Here is a 19482-nt window from a genome sequence, read left to right on the forward strand (position 1 = left end):
ACAACATACTGGGGTTTGCAAAGATTCTCCGGGGGTTAACAGTTATTGTGAGTTTATCTACGGTCAGTGTTTGGAAAAGGAATGCAGGAGCTAAAGGGCCTGAAGTGATGATGGCACCTATTCACTCTCTCCTCGGCGAGTCCCAGAGCATCTTCAGCCACCTGCCTCCTGGCCCGCTCCTCTCTCAGGCTCTCTGCAAGCTGGGTCAGCTCATGCTGCGTAGAGACTAGCTGCTGCTCCACCTCCACCAGCCTGCAGCATATGAACATGAGATTTGGAGGGGAGGTGGGAGAAGCACAAGGCAAACAGAAGGACCCAAGGGCAGAGCAAAATGAATAAGCATAACACTTGTCATTTTTTTTTTACCTCCCTTTTAATACTATGTGAGGGGGCACAAATATTTATCAACGTCACCTGCTTCTCAGCTCACTAGCCTGGGGGGTGTCCATTGCCACCACGGTAATACTCCGTTCTTGGGGTGCTCCAGGAGGAACCTCTGGTGCCACTGCCCCCTTGTGGAGAAAGACTGTCTGGTCAACAGGAACTTATTTACTAGTCCTAGTATAGTACTAGTAATATAGAATATGTCCACAAACAAAGATCTAATTTGGTTATATAATTAGCAAAAACAAAGAAGGACAACTTAAGAAACAATAACAGTGACAGAGATGCTTGAATTCAGGAAGAACTTACATGAGCGCGACCCTGGCCGGCAAATGTCTGCATCTGACTCTCAAGCCAGTAACAGCGATTCTGCAGATCACCCAGGTTCAGCTGTGTGTCCCTCAGGGTTTGAGACATTGTCTTTAACTGGGAAGCCAAGCCCATCTTCTCCTCCACAGTTTGCAGAAGCTTGTAAAGACGACGGGGGACAAGTAAAGTTTTCTATACACGCTATATACAATAGTTTGCTTTTCAGAACTGTGATACAGAAATTTAGATGGAATTCACTGCTTCATTAATACAAAAGAAATCGGTCCTAGTGCAGTGCCAGTACCTTGGCGTTGACCTGCTGAAAGCGTAAATCTCGCTGATGGACCTCTTGGAGACAACGCTGGAGGTCGCTTTCAAGCTGCCGTCGCTCTGCTAGAAGCAGAGGGAGCTGCTCACCAGATGAGTCCTTAGCTATTGGGGCTGAGTTCACCTGTAAGAACAATCCGAAATGAAGTCTGGGAACTTAGTTGCAGCCATTTTAATCCATTTTTACAAGTGTGGAATGGTGGAAAAAGTTCTGTTATCATGCTTAAGTAAAAGGAGAGGTACTTCACCAAAATGTTACTCAAGTGAAATTCATCCATTATAATATTACATTTAAAAAAATGGTTTTCAAAGTACTAATGTAAAAAGTACAAAAAGCAACGAATCCTTTTAAATTCATTCAACATAGATTTCACTATAGCATTGTAAATTATAGTTCAGCACAAGAAGGAAAACAGTCATATTCTTTTTATTCAGAAAAAGCTATGAAACTTGCCTTGCTGCACAGATTAGCGGAAAGACTGATCTACAAGCCAGATTTAATGGGTTATAAACATCCCGGGCCAGTACTATAAGACCTTTTATAAGTGGTAAATGACCCGACGAAAATCCTTGTCCTCCACTACGAAAACAGCTGATCGTCCAATGCAATCAACACCATTACTTCAGTAGCAGCTGTAGTGCTGCTAACTTTGAATATCCACAAATTAAAATATCCATCTCATAAAAACAATATGTAATGAATAAGAAGAAAGAAATATACTGCTGAAGAATCGAGAAAGAAAATCATAGTCTTGATTCTGAGTGAATAAAATCATTATTAATATTTTACCCAGAAATGTGCAGCTACTCAGGTGATCTGCATTTGATGTTCATGCAGAATGTATTGGAGTAAAAAGTCATAATTTAGCTCAGAAATGTAGTGAAGTAAAAGCTGCAACAACTAAAGTAAGGTATGAAACTGAAAAAAAGAAGAAAAAAAAACACTACTTTTTTAAATACAGTAAAAGTATTTGTAACTTCTGTAAGGATGAAACTTTTCTTAGGTTCTATAAGTTCTACACAACAATCAACATGAACAATCAGAAGAGTCTACAACCACACATATCCAAATTTGGGTCTTAGCGAAAGATATGGAGGATTATTTAAATATAGGCAAGCATTTAACTGGTTTACTTCCACCTTCACAGGATAACTGGACAGGGCTCCTCTGATACCACACTCCAGCCCAGCTCACCAACCTTTTCAGCCATGGCAACTACTGGCTGCGTGAGGCTGTGGTGCTCTGACATCAATTTGTTTCTCTCAGACCTGAAAAGCAAATGAGACAGCATCCATCAATGTTACCTTGGCAAACTACAAACAGCATTCACAGGGCTAGCTCTTCTTGGAACCCCTGGTTACAGAGGGTATGTAGCCTCCCCTCTGGGGACCAATGCCAGAGCCTCATGCCTGTAATTCTTCCCCTGCTTCTCTTATGTTCACTAAACATAGCAGTAGCAGTTTCCATCACAGCCTACAAAAAACAGCTCACTTGCTGTGCAGTTTGCAGAGGGCAACCTAGAGGACAGTTCTGACATATGTACACTTATGGCTTCATCTTAGCAAATGCAAAATATGGCTTTGACAGAAAGAAGTCATGCCTGAAAGAGACAGACATCATAACACAATTCAAGTCTGAAGCAAGTGGGTAGAATCTTTAACAACTATGGGTCAGTCAGAATGAAGTGTTCCCAGTGCCATAAAAGACTACAATCATACCTGCAGATATCACTGATTTGCATGATGCTATTCTCTTTGGAAACTTAGGAAACTTTACTGTGGAACATGATAACAACAAATACCTGTTTCTACTAAATGCAGCTTTCACCATTTTTCAGGCAAAACAGAAACCTAAAAAAATTGAGATATCCAAAGCATCCAAAGAAATGTCAAAGGATCTTACTGTGTTCATATTGAGTGGAACCTGGGTGTTCCCTCTGTAAGAGCTTAAAGACCCCCATACAAGAGAAAATATGCACCAGGCAGGGGGTAGGGGGGCGGTCTGACCCTGTGCGCTTGACCTCCCCACCCCACCCCCTTATCCAATTAGCAACTTTCATTGTGCCCCCCTCCGAAACTTCATGTCATGGTCAGACTGCTCACTAGGCAGATAGGATCATTCGAACACTGATCTTACTTCAGTTCTGCAAGCTCCACCTGGTACGTGTTGATGTCTATCTCTGTCTGCCACCTGTAAGCCTGTGCCTCCTGCAATGCCTTCTCTAGGTCAGCATTTTCAGACTTCAAGCTTCCAACTTCTTTCAGCTGTCCCAGAAAACAAAACTAAAGTTAGAATGATGATATGACTTGGACAAAACACATTTATACTATGTGATTTAAGCTAGGGATGTAACGATATATCGAATTTCACAATACCGCGTCATGGGACTGTGCCGATATCTAATAGGATATTACATGGTTATTTCGCAAGCACAGCTGCATTCACTCCCCGTCGAAAATTGCATTGTTTTTGTTTGAACAGCAGAGGGTGCAATCAAACTAAAAATACTGTCGTCTCACTGTGATTATTGACAAGATCCAACTGCTACAATAACGTATTTTATTACTTATTTTTATTTACGGCTACTACCGACTGCTGCATTGTTCTTGTTTTGCGATTGTGCATACATAGTTCAGTGATTCATTGCCAATGACAATGCTATTTTTGACACATGCTTAGGTCATGGCTGGCCACTTCTGTTATTTAATTAAAGAAGGAACGCTAAAGCACTAATTAAAAGGAAAAACATTTAGATGAATGAAAAAAGGCTGATTTAATAAAAGGACAAAGTCATCAGTTTCCTTTATATTTTAATATTGTGATAGATATTGTACCATGGACTACCATCACAATATTGCTGTATAATGTGATTTTGGTATCGTTACATCCCTCATTTAAGCTATGGGAAAAAATGAAGAAGAAAAAAAAAGTGGTTCATGCTGCTGACCATTCAAGACACATGAAAAAATGATTTGTAAGCAAGCCTAACAAACTGATATAAAAACTTACCAGCCTATTCCTCTCAGTTTGGAGGACATCAACACTGCTATTAAGATTAATCTCCTCACTGCCCACAGGTGTAGCTGTACTGGCACTTGTCCCCTGCCTGGACTCAAAACCCCTTTTAGCTTTTGCCAGTTCCTGAATCAGTCGGTCTCTGTCATCTTGAAGACTGGCCATTGACCCAGAGAAGGCTGCCATTTGCTTGTTGTACATGTCATTCTCTTGTGATAGCCTGTTGAGCTCTGTTTCCTTTTCTGAGATTATACAGCATAGCTCATCTATTTGTTTTGTCAACTGAGAATGAGTGTTGTCACTTTCAAAAGCAGAGAGTTTCTGGATTAGAATATACCTCTCTTTAGTTAGACTGATAAGTTCAGAATTTGTGTCACTGAGTTGCCCCTCAATCTTGTTCATAGCTGCTGTGGTCTCCCTGAGTTCAGTGTCGTATTTGTTATGTAAAACTTTGAAGTCGTCAATGAGATGGTCTCTGTCATCCTGTAACGCAGCCATAGCTTTTGCTAATGACTGATTTTGCGCCTCGGTGGTCTTGCACAGATTCTTGGCCTCGGACAACAGTTGTTCGGTTTGCATTAATTCTTTAGCAAGCTCTGCAAGCCTGTTTTCTGCAGTTTCTCGCTCATTTCTCATAAGGTCCACTTCTCGTTCAAAGGCGTTGAGTGTATTATTATATGTATTACTGGCTTCTGCTAGGTGATTCCTTGTTTTGACTTCCAGTTCCTGCATCTCTCTTTTCAGGTCATCATTGGTCATTTTCTGTGCTAATAATTTTTGTTGCAGATCATTACATTCTGCAGCTTTAGCAGCTATTTCCTCTTGTAGGTCAGAAATCACTTTGGCTTCTTTCATTTCAGCTTTCTGTTTCTTCAGGGCCAATACCTCAGCATTAAGTTCCTGAACTTGAGTGGCAAGTTTTGAACTCTGAACTTTTATGATATCATTAGCCTCTTCTTTTTCCCGAAGATCCATCAAGACCTCCTGAAGTTGATATTCAACAGATGTTTTCTGACTTAATATGTTTTTGACGGAATCCTGTTCTTTCTTAAGGAGTTCTTTTAACTGGTTGTCTTTAAGGGATAAGACTTGATTAAGATCTTCTCTGTATCTAATCAGCTGTGCTTTGAGCATAGCATTTTCAGAGTTTAGGTCATCAATCTGATAAATAAGAGTTTTGATCTCTTGTTCCGAGCTATTTTCATTGAGGTTCTCCTTCCCTGAACCCTCAGTTTCCCATAGATTACTTTTATGTTTTACCTCCAATGTTTTGTGATCAGAAAATAAATGTTCCTTCTCTGTTTGCATGAGAGAGGACACTGGAGAGCTCCTAAGAGATTCCTGCTTTTCAATTAGTTGCATTTTCTCTTCTGGAAAGATCTGCATTTTGCCTTGTTGCCTTTTGACTTTAGCCTCTAACTTTATGGATGTCTTGTCTGCTTCCTCTCTTTCACTGTAAAGGACATTCAACTGAGCTCCATAATCCTCAGTTTGAGCTTTGTGATGTTTTTGCAGATGCTCTAAATAATCCAACATCTGCCCATCACTGGAGGAGAGCAGCATGGAGATCTCAGAGTCTTTGTTATGAACAAGTGATTTTAGCTGTCCTGCAATGGCTTTGTGTTTCTCAAGATCAATGCGTAGCTTGTCATTGTCAGCTTGTACCAAGAGAATCTTGGACTCAGATTCTGATAACATATTTTTAAGTTTCACAAGATTTGACTGCATTTCACATACTGAACTCTCTTTGTCAGTAAATTGTGCATTTAATACATTTTTATCATGCTCCAGCTTCTCAATTTGTTCATTATGCTCACATATATCTAAAAGCTCCAAATTCTGACCGAGTTCAAAAGAATCCTTTCTTGTCAGTTTCTCTTTAAGTTGTTCTTTTTCAAAATTGATGCTTGCTATTTCATCTCTAGCTTCACTTAGCAGAACTTTATATGACATAATTTCAGTTTCAAGACTCTTTATCCTTTCCTCAAAAGCAGAGATTTTATCATTCATCTCCTTTTCCATGAGATGACCTTTTGACTGAGCTGACTTTAAAGAGCTTTCCAATTCTAGAATCAGTTCCTGATATGTAATACAGTCAGTATGAAGTTGATTGATTTCTTGATGTTTCTCCTTCAAGAGTTCTTGTAGTTCCATCTTAATGCTTTTCGAACCATCACTTCCTTTCTGAAGTACCTTCAGCTTTTCCTCAAACTCCTTAAGTTTCAGTTGTTGTTGTTTGTCATCTCTGGATTTCTCTTCCTTGCTTGAGGTTAGCTGAGTTGACAGATTCTTATTCTGTACTTCTAGCATGCGGACTGCTTCTGTCAACTCATCGTTTTTTTCAGAATTTTTGAGGAGCATAGTCTCCAAATATTCTTTTTCATTTTTCACCTTCTCAGAAAGCTCTTGTACATTCTCAAGCTCTTCTTGCAAAAGGGACTTGTCATCTTCTAAAATTCTTATTTTCTCATTCAGGCTGTTAATTTCCTGAAAGTTCCCATTTATTTCTCTTCTCAGTTTCCTAACATTATTGTCCTTCTCTTCCAACTGAGCATCATAATCTTTCTGCAAATTTGCATTTTTTTCAGCCAGATTTAACTTCTTTTGCAGGAATTCAACCACTTCAGTCTTGTGCAAAATGTCTGCTTTTTGAGCTTCAATCGTAGAAGTTAAGGTATTATTCAAATTAAGCATTTCTTCTATTTTTAACTGCATATTAAGCTGACTTCCGTTTGATTCACTTTGCCACTTTTCTAATAAGTTGTTCGATACCTTAAGTTCTTCAACTAAATTAATATTATCACTTTGAAATTTGTTCATTTTATCTTCGATTTCAATTGAAGATATTTTCAGGCTGTTAATTTCCTCTTCCAGTTCACTGTTCTTGACCGTCAGATTTTCAATTGTGTACTTTTGTTCCTCAAACTCTTCCATCTGCTTTCGTATCTTCTCATTTTCAGCTTCCAGATCCTGAATCTTGTGTCTTTTTGATCCGGTCAACTCTTGAATCTTTTCCTTCATTTTTTCAGTTTCATTTTTGGCTTCAATAATTTGCTTCTCCAGTTGTGTCTTTTCTGATTCAGTCTGCAGTACTCTTAAAAGAATTTCTTGCTTCTCTTTACGGGCTACCTCTAAGAGCTGTCGCATCTTGTGCATCTCATTGCTGACATTTTCATATGCTTGTAAAAGAGATTCATACTCAAGTTTCAGTTCTGTGTGTTTTGATCGCCACTCTGACAACTCAACAGTTTGGGAATCCTTTAAGGACTCCAACTGGCAGGAAAAAGCTTGCTTCTGGTGAGTGATATTCTCTATTGTGAGTTTAAGGCTTTCACAGGCAGCTGAGAGGTTATGGTTGTCGCTTAAAATCTGATCAATTTCTGAAATGAGTTTATCCTTCTCTTTGTCAAGAGACAGTACAGAACTTTCCAAGTGTTCCTTCTGCTGTTTCAATTCTGTGAGAGATTTCTCAAGACTTGCAGCTAATTTATGAATTTCTTCATTTTCAGACCTTAATGCTTGTATTTGTTGTTTGAGGGACTGGTTCTCTTTCAAGGCTTCTTTTCGAGAGATCAAAGCTGCCTGTAGTTTCTTAGCCATCTGTTTACTCTCATCTACCTGCTCCCTTGGTCCGCGGGCATCTGGAACTTCTTTGGTATTCTGCTGCAGTTCATTAATAACAGTTTTCATTTGTTCCATTGAAACCTCATGAAGATGAACTTCCCTTTGCAGTTGCTGTTCCAAACTAGCAATGAGTTGTTCTTTTTCCTTAATCATTGCTTGAAAGTTCAGAAAACCATCTTCCTTTTCTTTAAGGTTTACTTCCAGTTGCTTAGCATAGGACTTTAAAGACTGAAACTCTTCTCCAGAATCCAACTCCAAATCTGCTTTTTCAGTTACACTTAGTTTCTTTAGCAGCTCTTCCCTCAGTTTTTCTGATTCGTTAAGCTTTGTCTCTAGAAGGCTAACTGTGCTTTTGACATTTTGAATATCAGTAAATGCATTATGCTTCTCTTTTTGTAATGTTTCAATGTACAGTTTATTACTTTCAATTTCAGTCTGTTTATATTTTGAGTCAGCCTGTACTCTTTCTAGCTCTTTTTTCAAAAATTCCCTCTCTTGACAACAATTGTTTTGTACTGTTTGAAGCTGAAATGACTTCTCAGCTATTATGGAATGTGCTTTTTCAAGCTCTTCCTTGATCTGAATGTTGGCATCATTAAGTTCTTTATTTAATTTTTTATATTCTTCATACTGTTTTTCCTTTTCAACTTTAATTCTTTCTATTGCATGCTTAAATTCTTCAACCTCAGCTTGTGATTTTTGAAGGTGACTATGCAAATCAGCATAATTATCAATTTCTTGTTTATCATATTTGTGTTGCTCTTGAGCTGTATTAATTTCTTGTTCCAGTCTTAGAATCTTTTCCATTTTCTCACTCATCTCAATGTGCGCCTTTTCTAGCTCTGACTGTCTCTCTGTGAGTTGAAGGCTAATGTCTTTGGAATGCTCTTCTAGAGATACAATCAAAGCATCTTTACTTCCCATCTCAAAGGTCATCTTTTCTAGTTTCTGATGAAGACATTCGATCTCTCCTTGATTGGCGGTGATGGCTTCTACCTGCCAATCTCTTTTAGCCATGGATATATCGAGGCTGTTGAGTATTTTCTCTTTTTCAACAATAAGATTTTTAGCAGAGTCCAGTTCATATTCAAGTAAAGAAATGGAATGCTGGACATTTTCTAACTCCTTAAGCTTTTCAGCGTATTTAATCTGAACAGTATTAAATTCATCTCTTTGTTTGGAGTTCTCTTCCAAAAGTTTGTTAAATTCTTCTTTTAATCCAGAGACCTCCTGGGCATGTCTTTTTTCAATCTCTTTATACTTTTTCATTATTTCCTTTCTTGCTATTAATGCAGCATATGCCTTTTTTTCTTGAGCCTCTTTTTCTTGCTTTACTAAAGAAAGTTCCTTTTCAATTTCAGAATATAAGTTCTCTTTCTTTTCCATCTCCTCTTTGAGAATATTTATGTCCATCATCATCTTAGAACGTTCATGATCATGAGTTTCTTCTTTTGCAGCAATACTGAATTGGAAACTATTAATAATTTCTGATTTTTCACAAAGCAAGTGGAGGGTGTTAGTCAAGTTTTCCTCTTGCTCATCAAATTTTGTTTGTAAACAATGAATGTTGTGACTCATCTGTTCAAGGAGGAGATCCTTTCTTGAAACATCCTGTGTAAGTTCATTGATGACTACTTCTTTCTGCATTATCTGTTGTCTTAATTCATCCATCTGAGAATCATGATCTTTACTTATTGTCTGTACTTGTAATGTCAGTTCTTTTAACTTGTCTTGCAAAACAGAAAACTCCGGAGCAATGTCCTCATTTTCCTTTATCTGCTTTTCATACCCATCAATTTTCTTTAATAGGTCCTTTCTAATGACCAGAGCAGCTTGCAGCTTTTTCCTCATTACCTCTTTTTCTTTGCACAACCTGTCATACTGGATTTTCTGTTCATCATTCTCCTTGATTAAATCCTTATTCTCCAGGTCCTTAGTTTGCAGTTGTTCCTTATAAAGAAATAACTGAGTTTTGCTCTCCTCCAACTGTGTGGAGATACTTTCAAGTTCCCTGACTGAGTGATTATATGTATTTTCCAGGCCTTCTAGTTGGGAGAGCAGTATATCCTTTTCCTCTGTATGCCTTACCATTTCATTTGATGCTGATACCATTACTTGTGTGACTGATACATCATTTTCTTTTAACTGCTGGGTAAGTGATGAAATTAATTCTTTTTGCTGGTTTAATTGGATATTTATGCTACTTATTGTATCATCTTTTTTTTGGACCTCACAAAGAATACTAGATTGGCTAACACCCGCCTCTTCAAGATCTTTGCTTCTTATCTGCACTTCTTCTTTGAGGTGTCTTACTTGGTCATGCAGTAAACATAATCGTTCATCGTTATCGTTATACACTTTATCTTTCTCTAATAGCTCACGCTGTTTTTCCTGCAATAACTGCAATGTCTCATCTAACTGCTTTTTCAAAGAATATATTTCGGACTGCTGATCTGATTTCAACTGGTTAATTGTAGTTTGCAAAGAGTTTTTTTCTTCCTCAAAAGCAATTAACCTTTTAGTCATGGTTTCTGAGAATTCTTTTAAATCTTTCTCACAAGACTGTAATTCATTTTCCTTATGTTTTAAAGTCTGAGTCAGTTCAAAAATTTCATTTTCTTTTTTGTGAATAGCTGATAAAATTTCCTCTAAATGGTTTCTGTTTTCTGACACTTGTTGACCAAGTTCAATAATTTGCAAGTCCTTGCTTTTCAACTGATCTGAACTAATGTTAAGTGCTGCCATTACCTCTATACTTTTTTGCTGCAAAGTATCTAGGTCCTGTTTCAAGGCCTGAACTTTAACATCTTTTGACTTCATCTCATTTTCTACATGTCTCAGCTGCTCAGTGAAAATATTCTTTTCCTGAATTTCTTTATCAAGGATAGACAACCATTCTTTTTCAGACTCCTGTAGAGTCTGTGTCATTTTCTGAATGTCTAACTTTAATCCAGTGATTTCTTCAATCTTGGCACTAACCTGCAGCTGCAGATGCTCCTTCTCGGTCATCATTTTCTCCATGGCTTCGCTCATGCTACCAAGATGCTGCTGATTTTGGAGTTCAAACTCCTCTTTCAGCATTTGCAACTGGTCGCTGTAACTTTTGCAAAGATCTTCTTTCTCTGGGATAGCTTTCTGAAAATATTCTTTTTCACTGATGGCTGCATCTAGTTGCCGCTGAAGGTCTTTATTTAGACTGCTCTCTTCCCTTAATTTTTTATTCTCCTCCCTTATTTTCTGATTTTCTGACAAAAGGTGTTCTCCACGTTTGACTTGGACAGCGTACTGATTGTTGATTTCATACAAGGCCAGTTCTCTCTGTTCTAGATTCTGTGTCAAGGCATTTACCTGTGCAGCAACTTGTAAGTGTTGTGACCTTAACCCCTCAATTTCAACCATTAAATTAGAGGCATGTACCTGGTGGGTGGTGAGAGCTTCTTCCTTCTGCTTTGAAAGTTCAGCATGAGATGCTTGTATATGCTGAAGTTCCTCCCTAAGCAGGGCCATTTCACTACTGAGTACATCTACTGTGTTTTCAGCAGTTTTATTTGAGTCCTTAGAATCCATGAGAAGCTTGTTGAGATTGTTGATTTCTTCATGTTTTTGAGAGAGTTCCTCTAGATTTATAGATAATTTGTGTTGCAGATCTGATAAGGCACTTTGCTTCTCTTGTGCATATTCGTTGAGCCTTCTATATTCTAAGGAGTTTTCCTGAACCTGTCTCTGCAATTCTGAAACCGATTCTGTACTCTCCATGAACTGAGTTTTGAAAAGTGCTGCCTCATCTGCTTTAGTCTGAAGATTCTGAAGAGCTTTAATTTGCTCCAAGGCAGTAGCCTCCTTTTCTGCAAGTGTTTCTTGAAGTTCGGCTATTTCGGAAGACTGGGCACACAGCTTACCCTTCAGTTTAGATACATCTTCTTGTAGCATTGAGACCTGTTGTTTTAGGGTTTCACATTCAGCATCTTTGGTTTTGTAATTTATATGCAAAATATCACTGTTTGCAAGGGAGGTTCTCTGAATTTCTATAAGAGTCTCTTCCTTTTCTTTTAACATTTTCTTGAGCTGAATGGACTCTAGTGATAATGAATCCACTTTATCTCTAAGCTGTAAATCCATATCTTCCAATTCAGAATATTTTGCCCTTAAACTCAAGTAGTCATCTACCTTATTCTTCAGGTGGCCATCTTTTTCTGCAATACTCATATTTAGCTCCTTATTCTTTTCTAACAAGCTCATAATCTCAGCCTGTAGATTGCTGATAGTCTCTATGTTGGCACTAATTTGGGTCGTTAATGCATCAGATGCAGTTACTGCCTTTTCTTTGAGCTGTTTAAGTTGGGTCTCTTTCTCTTGTGAGGACCTCTCCTTATCCTGCATGGTTTTTTGCATGAACTGAATCTGAGACTGCAGCTCAGTGATTGTATCCATCTGACTTTTCCCCTGTTCCAACTGGTCTCTCAGCTGCTTTATAAACATTTCTTGCTGATTCACAGACTCGGTTTTCTGCTGTAATGATAAATGCATCTGTTCATTTTCTTCCTCAAGAGCCCTTAACTTCTTTGTCAATGAAACTACTTCATTTTTTTGGTTAGACAACTCTGACTGGAGAACAACAATTTCTTGCACTGTTTTGGAGGCCTCTGCTGCAGAATTGTGATATTCTGTTTTGATTTTGTCATTTTCCTCATTTAAAGCCTGAACGCGATTATGAAGTTCTATTAATTCAGTCTGATTCTGTGACAAGGTCTCTCTTAGCATACAGTTATCAGAACTTTGTTTATCTACTGCACTCTTCATGTCCTCCTCAATCTGACTACAACACTCTTTCTGCTGTAAGACTTCACTCCTTAAAGACCTCAATTCTACATCTCTCTGCTGCAGCAAAGCATCTTTCTCCATAAGTCCTGCCTTTAAAGCAATTCCTTGCTCCTGTAGCAGGGACAAAGTCTCTTGGAGTTGTTCTTGGTTTGAATTTTGATCCATAATCATTTGATCTTTTTCAGATACCTTAACTTTAAGTTCTTCTATTTCAACATTCAAAAGAGCAACATGATTGTGTAAACCTGCTACGCTTTCCTTACTCTCACTGAGTAATTGTGTTAGGAGACTGCATTCATTTGTTTTCTCAAACAAACTCTCTGACAGGAAAGTTTTGTTTTGTTCAGAGTGTTTAAATTCTTCAATCTTTTCAGTCAGGTCTTCTTTTTCTTTCATTAGAACTTGAATAATTTTTCTGTTTTCAGATATCTGCTCCGAAGTCATATCATTTCTTTCATTCAAATCAGTTACCAGCTTCTTTTGTTCAACAACTTCTTCCTTCTCCTTCTGAAGGGCCACATGAAGTTGCTGGTTTTCTTCATTTAAAGCTTGCAAGTGATTTTGAAGACCTTTAATTTCAGTTTGACTCTGAGAAAGCTGCTCTTGCACCTTAATGTTATCACCAACTTGAGTTTCAAGCGATTTTTTAATGTCAACATTTGCAGATTCCAGCATTAATATTGTTTTGTTATTTTCCTCTATCTGACTACTCATTGACACTGTGGATTCCGTCATCTTATTATTTTCATTCAGAAACTTTTCGTATTCCTGAGAATAACTTCTGAGATTTGCTTCCTTTTCTTCCAAACCTTGACTCAGTCGCAGGTTTTCCATTTGTAGTGACTCATTCTCAGCCTGAAGCTGAGTAGTAAACTGTTTGTGCAGCATAACTTCATTTTGTAAGGAATTTACTTCAACTGACCCCTGATGCAACAAAGACTCTTTTTCCATAAGCCCTGCCTTTAAAGTAGTTACAGTCTGCTCAAGCTGACTTTGCTGCATTTCACAATGGGCATTTTTGTCTAGAATAATTTTCTCTTTCTCAGTCAAACTACCTCTGGCTTCTTCTAATTGAGCATTCAAGTGAGAAACCTGATCATGTAATTGGGTTATGTTCTCCTTACTTTCACTGACTAATTTAGCAAGATGACTACACTCATTTGTTTTCTCCAGCAACATGCCAGACATTGAAATTTTATTTTGCTCAAGGACTTTTCCAAGTTCCTCATTTCTTAGAAGTAATTTTTCTTTATCTTTCTGCAACCCTTCAATACTTTTTTGGCTTTCTGAATGCTGTAGTTCATAAACTGACATTTTACTATTTAGCTCCTCAGCTAATGCTAACTTATTTTCATCCTTGTAAGCAATTTCTTGTTGCAGCTTTTTGTTTTCTTCGACAAGATTGGCAAATTGTGATTTCAGGCTTGCATGCTGATCATAAGTTATGGAAATTTTCTCGTTTAGATCTTCTATAAGCTTCTTCTGTTTACTTAGTTCTTCCTCCTCCTTCTCAAAAGCAGCCTTAAGCTGCTGATTAGCACTTTCAAGGAATTTCACATTCATTTCTAGTCTTGATATAGATTCAGATTTTGCTTGCAGTGCCTGTTGAAGCCTTTCATTGTCTGAATCTCTTGCCTTCAACTTCTGATTGAGATTAACTTGTTCATTTTCTGCCTCTTCCTGAGATATAGATATATTTTCCAGTTTCTCACTTAGATTTTTAATATTTTCCTCAGCCTTCACAGCCTCAGCAATAAGTTGGTTGCATTCATCTTTCACACATTTCAATTCTTTTTCATATGTCTTCTCTTTATCTTGTAGCAAGACCTTTAACTTTTCAATGGAACCATTTGTTTCAGAGAGATGACTTTCAGAATCCTGCAGTTTTAGAGAAGTTACTGTTACTTGGTCCTTCAGTGAAGAAATCTGAGATTCACACTCCAAAAGATGGCTTTGATGGTTCACAGTCAACTTCTGAATTTCCCCACAAAGATTTTTGATATTCTGGTCATCTTTCTGAACTTGCTTCATAAGTTCCTCAACCTCCTTGGTCTTCAGGTTTATTTCCTCTTTAACTTTATCCAGCTCAGACTCTGCGACTTTAAGCTGTTCTGTGAGCTGTGTGATCTTGTTATTCAAGGTATGCTGGTCAGAAGACTGGGAGTCTCGCATAACCTGAGCTTCCCGCTCAGTTTTTGTCAAGGCAGTTTCCATGCGTACAAGATCCTCTTCTTTGAGTTTGATATCCCGTTTGAGCTCAAAAATCTGTTCAGAATACTCAGTCATGCTATTAGAGAGGACACAGATCTCCTTGTCTTTGTCAGCCAAAATATCCTTAAGACTGTCTATCTCTCGTTCACAGCTTTGAAGGTCATGAATTAATTGCGCCCTTTCTTCTAAATGGGTGGAGTTCAATTTGTCCAGTTCATCATTTGTTTGCTCCAGATCATTCTGTAGTGAAACAATAGTGGTCTCCTGTTTCTGTGCCTAAGATTTTAGAACAGAGGGAGGGTGAAAGTGGACCGTAAGTGAAAGATCCAGTGAACTGTCCCCCCCCAAATCAAAAGGTGCACAAAATACATTTAGTGATATCCTCAAATGCATTACATATTTAAAACTTTTTCCAAAGAAATCTTTACCTTATCTTTCAGCATACTTGTCTTCTGAGTAAGATCTGCAACTGACTTTTTCAAGTCAGAACATTGCTTTTCATAGCTACTGCATTTCTTTGCAACTTCAGAAAGCTGAAAGAGAATAAATCTACTGTGAACTGCAGCATTTCATAATTCCACAGACAAAAACCTCAAATCTTTATTTCTTACATTGTGCTCTGCTTGCAGGAGTTTCTCTGTTACTTCTTTGTACTGGTTCTCCTTCTCCTTTAAAGCACCCGTCAGATTATCGATGAACTCCAGTTTCTCTGATGCTTTGGCTAATGTCTGCTCTTTCTCCATGAGTGATGTTTCAAGGCACTCTTGTGTTTCACTTAAACTTTTTTAAACATAAAAGAAAATATTAATTAGCATTAAACAGCATATTAAATCATCCAGAATAAGAATAGGTTTAAAGTTTAGGAAGATAGATTATTCCAATGTCATTTTTTTGCCAATTCTTTTTTGCTACTAGGTGAAACACTGAAGCAACTGTGGCAGCATGTGTGTGTGGATACATAACACATTGTTTTTCAGATTGTAACTAATATATAAAAGGGTATATGTTGGGGGTATAACCATAACTGTAGTGACTAAAATAAACACAGGAGCATTTTTGGTAAGCATAATCGATTGAAATTGTAATGAATGAACAGTTGCTGTGTGAGCTCACCCTTTGAGCTGTTCGTTAAGGCTTGCGACCAGCAACTGGTGGTTTTCAGTTTCCCGGCTCTGCTGGCTCCGAAGGCCAGCCAGCTGTGCCTGCAGCCTCTCAGTCTCTGTCTGGACAGAGAACCAGCGGGTTACTCTCAACTGGCATGACAGCTGGATGGCCACCAAACATAATTTCACCACAGCCACGCGCATATGAACCAAGTGCTCTTGAATACACACCATGCAGCATAAAAGGAACTTACTTTAGTTCTTTTAAGTGCCATGAATATTAATGAAACTTCTGCATTCTAAAATTTTTAAAAGTGGCACTATTACTCGCTCCTTTTATGCTGGCAAAGGAATAAGTGCTTCTATAACACACAGTGGTGAAGTGGTAGGACAAATAAAAATTCACCCCTTTATTACAAAAGCAGTGGCAGTGAAATTCACCCATATGCATGTAAACACAAAATACTTCGAGGCAAACATTGCAGAGTGAGCAATCACCTCTGAATGGCGCTCTCCAGCACACACAGACACAAACACACCTGAGAAACCCAAAATGGCTGCCCTTCTTCATCTACATCAAACGTCACCTGTGTTAGAGGGTTTTTTACAAAATCATAGATTCCAATTTCTTATTCCTCAGGCAAGAAATGTATTAGTTAAAACCGAAAGACTGATAAAAATAAATTACATGCTCAGCAATTTGTGCAGAGAATTAATGCTAAGCATTCATCATCACTAGCTAGCAGTGAAAGGTCAGAAAACTGAATGGCTGAGAGCAAGTATGCAAAGCAAAATACCTGTAGGGACTCAATGCGAGCTTGCATCTGTAGCCGGTCCTCCAAGTCCTGACAACGCTCCTCCAAGCCTACAATCTGCTCCTGCAGCTGATTCCTCTCCAGTTCCAGCTCATCCACCACCGACCGCAGGCCTGACGCAGGGAACAGATAAAAATCTTTACATTATGTATCTCAAAAATAAGCCATTTCAACTGTGTTTATCTAATATTATGACGATATGATTTAAATGCATTTGTTAAATTGTGATCATGTGAAAGCCAGAAACTACAAAATGTGTGAACACATCCATACTCCATGTTGTCATTAACCAGTTACCATGCATCTATGAATATGCCGACTGTGTTAAATGGATAATAACTGGGGTGGCACTGTGGCTCAGTGGTCTGCATTGCCACCTCACACCTAAAGGGTTAGGGGCTGGAGTCCACCATTGCTTTTGCACGTTTTTCCTGTGTTGCACAGGTTTGTTCCCTGGAACTCCAGTCTCCTCCTGCATTTAAGAGATACAGTCTCAAGCTAAATAACATCTCTGAACTGCTCCTACCGTATGTGAGTACATGTTTTATATTACCCTATCCCAGTAAAGCGCAGGCTTACTTCCAGCTTTGTGCCCTATGCGGCCTGCGAAGAGTAAGTGACCAGGGGATAACTGCTTGGATTTATTTATGAAGTAGAGATGCACCGATCGATTGGCCAGGGACCGGAATCGGACGATTTTCAGCGGGCTTGGCTTGGACTGGGAACCGGCCGATCAGTCTCAGGTATTTCCAATACCGACCGGTCCGTTTTACGCAAGCACCACACATCATACACACAGCAGCGCAGGATATAGCCTCACAGCCGCATGCACACTTACAGCCACACGCTAACATGGCGATAGCGTGGAAGTTCTTCACTGTGACAAAAGATAACACTAAGAATGCAATTTGTTATACATGTAAAGCCAAAGTAAACTGTGAGGGAACCACCACGAAAAATGTGGTGAAACTTCGGAGGTGAACTTTAAACTGATCATTAAACATGTACTAGATAATCTTGAAAAGTAATAATCATTAAAATTGCAAAGCTAGATAAGGTGATTTCCTATGAAAAAGTAAAAATGATTTAGTGAAACTTTAAGCCCCTGCTCTATAATGTCCGTACAGTATGAAGATATGAAAAAGCCTGATCCTAATCTAGCTTACTAACAATGAAAGAATTGCATGTGCATAACATGCAATGTTGGTATCAATGATATTACCCTGCATCTATTGTTATTATTCGGAAGAGTATAGTACACTTCACTTTTATTTGGAGGTTTGTAACCAATGGACTTTTTTTTTTTTTTTTTTAAGACGAGTAAAAAAGGAAAAAGATCAATGTCGTATTATCTGGTGAATTTAAACATGCTGGAACATAAGTAACTGATTTGTTATTTAAATCTGTTGCACCTGCTCGGTAAAGTAAAATATGTCACATAAAGTTGGGTGTTCGGCAACTCATTTGTACCTCTTTCCAGTCACAGAGCACTTTATTTGGAGACTTGTTTAAGTGAGAGAAGATCCTGTAATTTAGTGCAGTTTAGGGGGAAATTTAATTTCTTTATGAAAATAAAAATTTGCATTGAAGCAAAGCTGGTTTTTGTTTGTATATGCTGTCAGTTATAGTTCTTAGAAAGAAAACGGGAATCTGTAAAAATTGGTCACACTTGCAAAAAACTCGGAAATTGGAATCGGCAAAAAAAAAAAAAGTGCATTCGGTGCATCTCTATAATTTCTGTGCATAATGCATTATTTAATTCAAACTGGTCAGAGTTGTTGAGTTAGACCAGAACTTTTTTTTCATATTTGGCTACCAAGAAACCTATTCCTGACCATTGTGAACATCATAAAGAATTAAAACCATCAACAAGAAGCATTGCATGTCTGATGGATGCCATTGTTGCAAAAGGCAGAAAGTCAGTCAAGGGCCCCATTCTTTTGTTTCCGGAAGCATAAAAACCCCCTTTAAAAAAAAAGAATAAAATTAGATGGATGGACTTCAATGCATTCAACATGGAGTATGAGACACAAAACCAAAACTAGGCAGTTCATTCAGCACGCACATGCTTAAAAAGAATATTTAGCACAATATAAAGCAAACACAAATGGGGCAAACAAAATGTCAACAACACACCGTGCTGACAAAGGACTTTAACCACAAATGGCAACCAAAATACACGAGGGGCAAACACTGTGCATGCCACAATAAACTGGCTAGTTGGTTTCACACCTGCGTCAGAAGTTCTGTACTCTGGCCACCAACCTCCCATATTCTCTCCCTCTGTGGAGGCCGTACTCTCCAAAGCATTTTTTGGGTCTGGATAAGTCTGCTTCTCAAACTCAAAGTCCTCCTAAAAAAAGATTGGAGATTTGCTAGATTTAACCACCGTTTCTCATGCCAATGAAAATAAAACTCCTTTATCCACCAAGCACGTACTTTGACGTATGCAGCCCTTTTGTTTGTGCCAATGTGTCGTTCGTTTTAATAATAGCAGCGAATAGAACACCCTCAACCAAATAGCTGTAATGTTCCTAACAGAGTGGCTGCTCTGTGGATGCAATATTTTATAAAATGCTGGATAAATAGACGTAACTTATTGGTGATTTCATTTTTGTCAAACTTTCCGGATTGCTTTTAAAACCTGTATAAAGTAATTTTATGCAAATTAACCCAGGTAAAACACTTACTGTGTTGGGCCAAATATGAGACATTTTTTTCCCCCACAAAATATATAATAATAATATATTCAGGTCAATATGGTAATTAATAAATAAATATATATATATATATATATATATATATATATATAAATAATGTAACAAAAAATTTATGTGATAAATATATTTTATACTGTGTTATATATTTTTTA

At 38.0% G+C, this 19482-nt stretch overlaps 1 protein-coding gene across 6 annotated transcripts in view; it reads right to left on the reverse strand.

Annotated features, from left to right (window-relative positions):
* LOC111841552 (uncharacterized) overlaps positions 1-19482 on the reverse strand; it is a 34510-nt gene that overhangs the window by 1308 nt on the left and 13720 nt on the right. For 2 of the 6 annotated variants that reach the window (XM_072718100.1, XM_023807407.2), the window contains exons 16-28: positions 18843-18963; positions 16593-16723; positions 16335-16382; positions 15806-15915; positions 15304-15472; positions 15121-15225; positions 10640-14968; positions 3158-3285; positions 2220-2289; positions 998-1144; positions 694-852; positions 415-512; positions 118-252 (exon numbers count right to left, since the gene is read on the reverse strand). In XM_072718100.1, coding sequence (XP_072574201.1) covers positions 118-252; positions 415-512; positions 694-852; positions 998-1144; positions 2220-2289; positions 3158-3285; positions 10640-14968; positions 15121-15225; positions 15304-15472; positions 15806-15915; positions 16335-16382; positions 16593-16723; positions 18843-18963 — 5750 coding nt within the window. The other 4 variants (XM_072718101.1, XM_072718104.1, XM_072718102.1 and 1 more) reach the window with 4 other exon arrangements.

Source organism: Paramormyrops kingsleyae, chromosome 11 (assembly GCF_048594095.1).
Source record: "Paramormyrops kingsleyae isolate MSU_618 chromosome 11, PKINGS_0.4, whole genome shotgun sequence".
NCBI lineage: Eukaryota > Metazoa > Chordata > Actinopteri > Osteoglossiformes > Mormyridae > Paramormyrops > Paramormyrops kingsleyae.